Below are 9,576 nucleotides of genomic sequence, written 5' to 3' on the forward strand. Positions count from 1 at the left end.
AAAGAAGGAAACGAAACAACACAAAACAAAACAGGAACAAAAAAGACAATTTAAAATCAATCTCTTTTTCCTTCACAAAGGCAGCAAAATAAATATGTGCCCATCCACCACAAACTGGTCGTAAAGTCGGCATTTTCCATTTTGAGATACAATCAAAAACAGTATGTGGATTTCTATGTAAAATATAGTAGGAATTTGACCTTTGATGAACCATAACTTCACTTCCAGATGTCGGATGAAGCTGGTTGAGGTGTCATTTTAAAGCTGAAAGTGCATTCTTTCAAAATCTGCAATAATCACAGAAAATGACTCACAGCCGACTTTACTACCATTTCGTGGTGGATGGTCACATATGGTAATATTGCTAAATGCATTTTATAATCATCACTAATTTACATGTACTATTTTATTTGAACAATTGTTCAAATAAAAAGTACATGTAAATTAGTGATGATGAATAACATGGACATGATCATCGTACGTACGGATTGTACGCTTCCATTGTATAAAGTTGTATACATGTATGTAACACAGTTTGTAGTTCAGCAAGATAAAACTAATTCAACACTGAATGTCTTCATATTTAGGTGATGCAATCTTGAATTAATATTGCACTTGGCATGTACTTTACAATTTCAAAGAAACTATCAATTGAAGTTCACAATAGTTGTGAGACAAGGAGATCTGCAGGTCGCATTCGCAAGTGTTGCCTGCTTTCATTTTGGCAACACTCTTTTTTATTTTTAAGCATGTTTGACCTAAAATAAGATAATTTACATTGATAAAGAACCCCACAAGTGTATCGATGACACCAAATGACCTTTGACTGCAGGATACAGAAGATGCACCCGTATTCGAAAGGTTAATTTTTACCCTTCAGCACCCAGGGTTGTAGGGTTGTAACAAATCACCAAAAATTCATGTTGAGTCATTTGGCCTGATTTTTAGCTCTGAAAGTGAAGTCAACTCACTCAAGTCATTTTTATATTCAATGGGGTCAAGTCACTGAATATCACTCATGTGGGTCACAAGTCACAAGTATTATGACAACTCTTGTGACAACACTCCAATCTTAACCTGTTGTTTACAGGTGTACATGCTATTCAAAATACCATGTAAAACAGTGGACTTCTGCCTACCTGTATATTGACAAAAATAATTTGTTTTTACAGTGTTTGGGAAGTAATCAGGAAATCATTAGAATCCGCGATAATTAGATATGAAACTGTAAGTGGAGATACTATATTCACTAACTTGTACTTGGCCAGTCATCCCACATGTGTGTGGCTAGTGTTTCCCTGCCATGTAGTAATGACGCATCAATGAATGCACTTGTTATAAATCTAAAAAGGGATTTTCCTCATATGGGTATACATGTACATGTAGGGGGTAAAACCGCAAGCAGGATAGAGTCAATGGGAAGTGGTAGTCGAGACAAAACAACACAAACTTGTTTGCTGACGTAAACGGTGGTTGTGAATGATCTATATCGGGCTTCAAAAGCAATGAATCATCCTTCATTCACATTATGATTTGTAAAATGAGTTAAGAAATTAATTGGTAATGGTAAATGTTTTGTTTTTGTTGCAATAAAATAATAGGATTCATGTATCAAGGGCTTTTTGCTGGATTATCAATATCATATAATAATTAATATATTCTGAATTTGCTGTATTTATGACATTTTACCAGAATCTGATAACAAGCTGGTTCCTGCAGGGTGTGTGCGGCTGTGCGCACGTTATTTTTGGTTGCAATTTTATCACATTTTCATGCCTCTCATGCAGATCCTCTCACACATAAATGCATCTCTCATAGAGTCTTCAGTACACCTATCGTTGGTCGCATCACATAGTTAGAGAATAAGCGATAGGAATTTTTATTTTGCCTATCCTCTACCGTGTGATAGACGACAGGCAGGTCCAAAATTTTGAGTATGGGATGCCGGCGTAGCCAGTATCCACTACGATAAAAATATTGGACCTGCCTGTCGCCTATCATAGGTAGAGGATAGGCAAAATAAAATTCTATCGCTTATTCTCATTCTTAGTCAGTTAAATATTATTTTAATAACTATAAACAATTTTTTAAAGCAAAAATTAAGTTACCGTCATAAAACTCCCTCATTATAAATGAACGAAACTTGTTTACAACTTCACGTATTCTGTTGCGCAGATTGCTAAGCGCTCACAGATTTCGCACTAGTCTACGCATCCAGCGCGATACATACGCACACACCTACACGCTGTGTTACGCATTATCAAGACGCATGATGACGTGGGGTCGCTCTACGGCCTGATAGACGGCACCCAAATCATGCGATTGTCCAATCAGAAATGTGTCTACGAACTAGACCACTCCCACTGACTAAGAATGGCAGATAGATGGCAGGGGTCAAAGCACATTGTGATTGATTCAGAGTTTTAGCACTGTTTGTCGGGGTCAAACCCCCACCCTGTTTATTTTCCCCTATGCTTTTTAGCCAGACACCCTTTTTATCAGGAATTCAGTTGACCCCCTCATTTTGTTACTAAAGCTTACAACATTGTAGTTATTAAATTTGGAATACTGAACATAGTGGTTTCCCATAATTTATACAATTTTTTTCAGAAAACAAACAAGTTAATTTTTCAATGGATCTATTCATCAATTTCCCAAGTTCTCATTATAGTCAAAATGCGGAATTAAAAGCAGTCTTATGACAAATTAGCCGATACAGAAAGGAGGCATGTATTGTTCCAGTGGGTGTAAAATGTTTTAAAAATGCACAAATTTGGGTGTTTTATTTTAACCACAAAAACATGTTTTCATTTTAATTTATGAAAAAGTAATTCAAACATGGGTGTGAAACTGTGAATATCAAATGTGGGCAATTGGAAGCTTAGAATCAAGTGTGAAGCCTTAGGGCTTTATTAAGGCTTTATTCAGTATCCACAAGACATACATACACATTTTATGTATATATCAGATCACCATTTGAAACTTGATAACTCTTCTACTGAAACATATTGTCAGCCTGCTAAGTCATTTTTACATGTTTCTCATTTGCAATTTAAATTTTCTGAGTAATGAACCCATAATTCATCCAATTTCCAGCCGCATTCTTCATGGAATACATCAAGAGAGATGTATTCCACAAGTTAATGAAAAATGCGGCTGGAATTTGAAATTTGATGAATTATGGGTTTATTACTCAGAAAATCAAAATTGCAAATAATGAGAAACATGTAAGAATGACTTAGGCATTTAGCGTAGCAGGCTGACGATATGTAGAAATGTCGCAAAATGAGGACAGCTTGTAACCCCATAGAAACAGCCTATGAGGACAAAACAACCCGTTTAACCAGATTACTAGCTCAAAGAGGTTTGGTATAATTCCAAATAATACTTGGCATCACAAAATTTATTGAACTAAGAATTGGTATTTTATTAAGATTATGCTTGTGACCTAAAAAAAGCACTTTTGGGGGGTCTTTTTTGCTTTACTGACATGTCATATGTAAGTTTTTTTCCCAAAATCATTTTAATTTTTTTTTTTTGAGGCAACTTTTTTTTTTAAATCTCAGTCTCAAAAGCTGGCTGCACCAATGACCATAAACATGAAGAATGGAATAATAATTTACTCATCATAATGAAGATACTCACCTGTGTCACCAGATGCAGTGCCTTTGTTCTTCTTGGCCTTATTAGGCGATGATGTTGGCTCCTCTTTCTGATGGTGTACCTGCTCTACACGGGGTGGGGGTGCGGCATGAGATGTCATCTCTTTCTGGATCAGAATTGGCTCCTCCACAACCTTCTGACGCTTCTCTTTGGCTGGTTTGGGTGGTGGTGCCGACTTTACCTCCTGCTGTACTTTGGGTACTATCACCTCTTCCACTGGCGGTGGTGCCTTTGGTGACTCCTGGGCTTTGTTTGCGGCAGCAGCCTCTTTGTTCTCCTTCTTTTTCTCCTTCTTGGATTTTGGCGATTTTGCCTTAGGTGGCGGACGAGCTGGTGGGGCTTCCTCTACATGTACCTCTTCCTCAACTTTTTCTGGTGGCAATATCTCCTCTGGTGGTGGTGGAGCATGGGCTTGATGGTTCTCAGTCCTCTCACGATCTTTCTTTTTTCTAGGGTACTTCTTCCTTGGTTTAGAGCCATCCTTGACATTAAGCTGTTGTTCTTTCTCCATACGGGCCCGTTGCTCTGCTATAGCATCTTCGTATGATTTTTCCTGCATGCTAAATGCAGATACAAGGTACACTATGGTAGATAAGATGACAAATCCACCAAAAACAAAGAGAGCCAAAAATTGGGGCTCGTATAGATCGACTCCCGCAACCATGATGATTCAGTTGTTAGTTCCAGAACCTGCAATGACAGAAATGAGAAAGGGACATTTTTATTTGACAACAACACACTAATTTGATTTCTGCAACACATAAATCCAATGACAAACACATGGTAATTAGGTTTTACAATTTGGTTAACTTTTCAGTAGGGTGCAGTGACTGCAGTCATTTCACACTGGATCGCACGCTACAGATACACCACCTTTGATAGCCTGTGACAAGCGGGCAAGCTACTGTTTCAAGTTAGACAAACTTACAGGCATTCCTCGGATACCAGACATGTGCACGGCCATACCTTGCCGCAGGTGTAGGGTTATAGCCACAAATGTTTTATTCATCATAAAAAGAGTAAAAAACCAAAAAAAATTTGGGGGGCCCTAGCCTATTCCCCGATCCCTTGTGTTCGCTAAAAAGATTGTGCCCCAAGCCAGCCCTCTAATTAGATAGTAAAATTAGCCGGCACTCAACTTGGGCTAGCTATAACCCTGCGCAGGTGTCTACCTTGGCCGGCCAAGCTTTCTGTGCCCATATGACTGTTCGCATGATGACGTGGGGGATACCCGCACTTGCAGATGCTTTTTAAATTGAGGTTTTTTGGTTCGGTTAGGGTTAAGTTTACTCAATGAAGAAAAAGGTGGTATTAAAGTGGAGTGCCACGGCAGCGTACGGTACATAAGCGTAAACACAGAGGAGACTAACAATCAAGCGGATTGGCTGATCAACGGTCTTGACAACAAGACAGTTGATCCATAGGTCGTCGACGCATAAAAGGGCAGTTCTGAGATCTTGTCACTTCTACGCGACTGCCGATCACCAGCGCATACATGGACCACGGAAGTAATAAAGTAAACAATTAACTTAAAACTACTAGACCAAGTATATATAACCCCTGTTACTTTCCTATTTTGCGATGACAATTTTGTCAATCTTATTCCTTGTCTGTTTACAAACTGAGATGTAGACAAAAGACCTGTCAAAACAGTTCCAGTTATCCAAAGTTCCACTCAAGTATCAGAAGGATGGTCCACATAGCTCATAGAGTGATTCACGCGCATGAACATGATGAACAGGGGATTAAAAAGCTGTGAAGTGTTTCCATGTGTCTGTTGTCCAGTTTGCCATCAAAATTACAAACAGAAACAGTTTAAGCTAGCTCGAGCTACTCTAGCTAAAATACAGGTTTACATTTACTATGTACATTAATATCTTGCTGTATTTCAGCTAGAGCGCCAGACAACAAGCTTCCGGTTTTTTTGGAGAACAATACTGTTACGTAAGACGAAGAAGAAACCCGCCCCGGAGCCCGCCCTACTCATTATTTCATTGTACTTATTGCAATTTGCCATACATTACGTAATCAACACAAAGCTTTTGTGAGGACTAGTGAGTGGATAAGAAATTGACAGCCGAGGATACGAACGACACGCCGATTTTTAGTTGTCAATCATGAATTGCCGCAACATTTTAGTATTTTACTGCATGGCAAGCACCATGACAAATTTATGCCGTATATTTCCAAAGATCATCTCATATGAAGTAAGCTGAACGCGATCTGTACTTTTGTAACATTCCGATCGCTTTTGATTGTCTATTATCGGCGAATTTGCTTGAAAACATGTGAGTTCATGTTGTGTAAACATAATAAGCATGGACACAAATGAAATTACGATGCAATACAATGCAATTTGAATGCGCAGCAGATCTATAGAAATAACATGGCCCGCTTTTAGGTAGAATTAGACTGCAACTGGTTTAGGCCGAGAACACGATCATGTCGCAGCAAATGAATAATTTGTTCTGGGACTGCTTATTCGGATTACTAAACAAATCTAGTCTATAGACCATCTTTCACCCAGTCAGTCCGCGTCCGTCTGTGCGCATTTCATTTGGTGCATCTTCAAATCGCTTGTGTTCATTCAAATTAAGCCTTTGCATCGGGGCCTGAGATTGGAATTCCAGTTTCCTTTCTCACGAAGTAAGGGCTAAGAGTAAAATTGTACAATTGTGTTTGGGAGTGGCCTTCTTTCTTTTCTATTTTTCCTAGCTATTTTCTTCCATTTCTTGCTTTGTTTATCAAAGCTATCTAGGCCATTGTAGGCCATCATGCATATATTAGCCTACACTGGCTATTCAGGCTTGTTGTGCATTTGTATGAGCTTGGAACGGTCCATGGTTTTCCATGGATTAGCATGTGTTCCTCACAGACCAACCTGGGTAACAAACAAAGGCACCGTATATCGTACGGTATAGATTAGATGTGCACGCTAAACAACTGCTTCAACGCGATACGCTAGTTCACCACGTAAACTTGTATGGCTCAAAATTCGGACCGCTCGCCAGTAAGTTTACTGCTTTCTCTGTTTTGAAATTCGTTGACGTTTAACGATCCCTGATTCCCGGTCGATTATTTTAGCTGTGTCACGTCACATGCATGACGCGCTGGTGGGTACCAACCAAACTTCAGAAGAAAAAAAACCTCGATCGCCGATATTAACGATGTGATATGGGACTTACATAGGATTACACAGAGATATTTCTTGCCAAAATTTGACCATTTCTAGGCAAGTTGGCCCTACTTTGTCTGCGTTATATGAAAAAGGACAGTCTTAAGTAAGTAACTGTACAAAAAAACAATGCTTTTGATGTTTTGATGTTTTGGGAGACTGGGAGAGATCAGAACAAAAAAATTATGGAGCCTATTCTTGACTGTGTAATATTCCTTCAACGAGTTGCCGTGCGGTAATAACCTTATACGATGGACAGATAGTATCAGTTTGTGAATGAGGACATCGTATAAGTTCCTTGTACTAGCGATACGCATCAACGCGATACGCATTGATGTCACTACCATCTCATCTGCCACATCAGGGACAGCCAGGGTGAGAAATGGTAAGGTTTTGCTATAAATTACAGACACTACTGAGTATAGTTTTTGAGTAAAAATACTATAACTTGTGGCAGTTGTGCACCTGTTTTAATAACTGTATTGTGTATGATTTTTAAACAAACTGACTGTACGTACATGACGTATGTACATGACAAGATTATCGACTAGTAGCAGTGCATGTTTTAGATGCATACGTACATGTCATGTCAGCGATGTCTATGATGTACATAGAACTATCATGCTAGACCATTGGCATTGAGACAGTGACTGAATTACTACACTGCTGTTCAGTCTCGCAATACATGCAAATGCAATACACAGCACAGTCGACATACAGTACGTAACCCGACACATAAACTGGTGGCTCGCGTACGGGATCCTTCGTAAATTGTGAAACAACGTAGGAATAAAATAAATTATGTGTGAATATTACACGGTTATTTTATGTTATTAAAAACGCTTTTAATTCTTAAAAGATATACAAATTTCCAGAAAATCTGACATTCACTTACCCGAAGCAAAACACTTGCACACGCCTACTATGCTAAAAGACGGCCAACGTGATTGGTCGGGAATTTCTGTAAGGTCGAAGTTAGCTTTGCTATTAGCATCCACTACTCCCTCTGAAATTTAATTTGTTACCGAAAGTACACAAGCACGATAAAACTCGACACTGCAAACTTTTACGGGGGCTCCCCCTGCCCGGGCCCCCTGCGTAGTCCAATTTCAATTTAACACTCTTTGGGGTTTAAATAGGTTGAAGAAAAAAAATATTAACCTGTCTTCTCGGGCTCTGGCAAAGCTTCTTTAAAATAGGGTACCTGCAGGTAATATGGGACCATTAAGGACGTTTAGCTTATGTGCATAAAAACTATAGAAGATATCATCAGTGCCCAAAAGAGATTGTTATGATGAACAACCTGTCCTTTAAGATTAATAAAACAGGCAAAGTTATCTTGTTTTTATGTTTGTTTGGACGCTATGACGTCAAAATGACGTCATCGTCAAGTGTCCCATATTACCTGCATGTGCAGGTAATATGGGACACTGTGTTATCTCTATGGTGAAAATCAAAATGTTCAGAAAATCACTCTTTTGTTCTAAAAACATTTTTGTTACATGATTTTGAATGTTAAATGCAAATTTCAACAAGAAAATTCAATTTTCTAAATAGTTTTGCTTTTCGCATTGACAATGCACACCATTTCCTATGTGTCCCATATTACCTGCACCCATTCAGCTGAAAATCAGAGAAAATAATCATTTATAAAAGGAAAGTGCCACTTTTCAGTGGAATTTTACCTGCTGATAAGCTTAACCCGTCACCTAAAGATCATAAAAAGTGACAAATGCACCCTCAGTACCAGAGTAGCCTATTTGGATACACAATCATAAAATGTGGCGTCATTGATTATATCAGGCCAAAAAAACGACGTAAATTTTTGGGCAATTTCACTCTTTTTGGCATTGATTTCCAAGAGTTTGATACACAGACTCCAAAACTGCATTTCTAGAAGCACAATTGATGTCTCTAAACACTTAACAAATCAACTTAAAGTGTGTACCTTCTCTAAGCTACTTTTTGTTAAAATGAAAACAGGTGTCCCATATTACCTGCTGTCCCATATTACCTGCAGCTACCCTAATTGAACAAAAAGTATTCAAACTCCCTTATTAATTAGCAACCTTGTCAAGTTGCAGTTTAGGGAGTAGAAATATTTTGGTGGCGACTGGAAAATATATTTTTCAGGTTCAATTTTTTTAACCCCCTTCGTGAACCCCAAACCCCCGGGGGGTTCTTCCTGGTTGAAGGTATACGGGGATGTGCCACGGTTTTGGGGTAGGGCCTACCTTTTCAGCGATTTTGGTATATCGATGGGTGGGTTTTCAGTGGAGACCAATGCGCCTAATTGGGCGCATTTTGGCAAAAGTGCCCTTAAAACGCCCAATTATGGCAAATTTGGGTGCTTTTTGGGTGTTTTTTCTTGAAAATTGGTATACTGATGGGAAGCAAAAACAGCAAAAAGTAGGTATAGAGAAAGTCAGCACCCGAAAGTCTGCGTGGCACACCCCCGTACAAAATTTTTCGAAGAACCCCCCGGGCCCAAACCATTTTTGACCACCCTCTTAATGGACCTAAAACTTTTTGACCCCTTTCAGCTTCATAGGCCTATGAGGTACAAAACTATTTTGACCCCCCCCCCACATGCCCATTACAATGTACCGCGTAGGCCTACCATGCATTCTACATCAGGACCATAGGAAACATACTAAAACTTGTATTCATGTGCAATGAAATCGTACGGTCAAAAAGTTCGTAGAACAACATGTTACTTATAGGCCCTACATGTAATG

The 9,576-nt window shown here is 39.0% G+C and overlaps 1 protein-coding gene across 3 annotated transcripts in view; it reads right to left on the bottom strand.

Moving 5' to 3' along the window:
- Positions 1-7,836, bottom strand: part of LOC140153006 (ribosome-binding protein 1-like) — a 66,916-nt gene extending 59,080 nt beyond the window's left edge. For all 3 annotated transcript variants that reach the window (XM_072175579.1, XM_072175578.1, XM_072175577.1), the window contains exons 1-2: positions 7,734-7,836; positions 3,646-4,353 (exon numbers count right to left, since the gene is read on the bottom strand). In XM_072175579.1, the coding sequence (XP_072031680.1) occupies positions 3,646-4,327 (682 nt within the window). In that variant the 5' untranslated portion in view covers positions 4,328-4,353; positions 7,734-7,836. The remainder of the gene's footprint in view (positions 1-3,645; positions 4,354-7,733) is intronic.
- Between the last annotated feature and the right edge of the window lie 1,740 nt (positions 7,837-9,576).

The sequence above is a fragment of the Amphiura filiformis genome, chromosome 5 (assembly GCF_039555335.1).
Source record: "Amphiura filiformis chromosome 5, Afil_fr2py, whole genome shotgun sequence".
NCBI classification, from domain to species: domain Eukaryota; kingdom Metazoa; phylum Echinodermata; class Ophiuroidea; order Amphilepidida; family Amphiuridae; genus Amphiura; species Amphiura filiformis.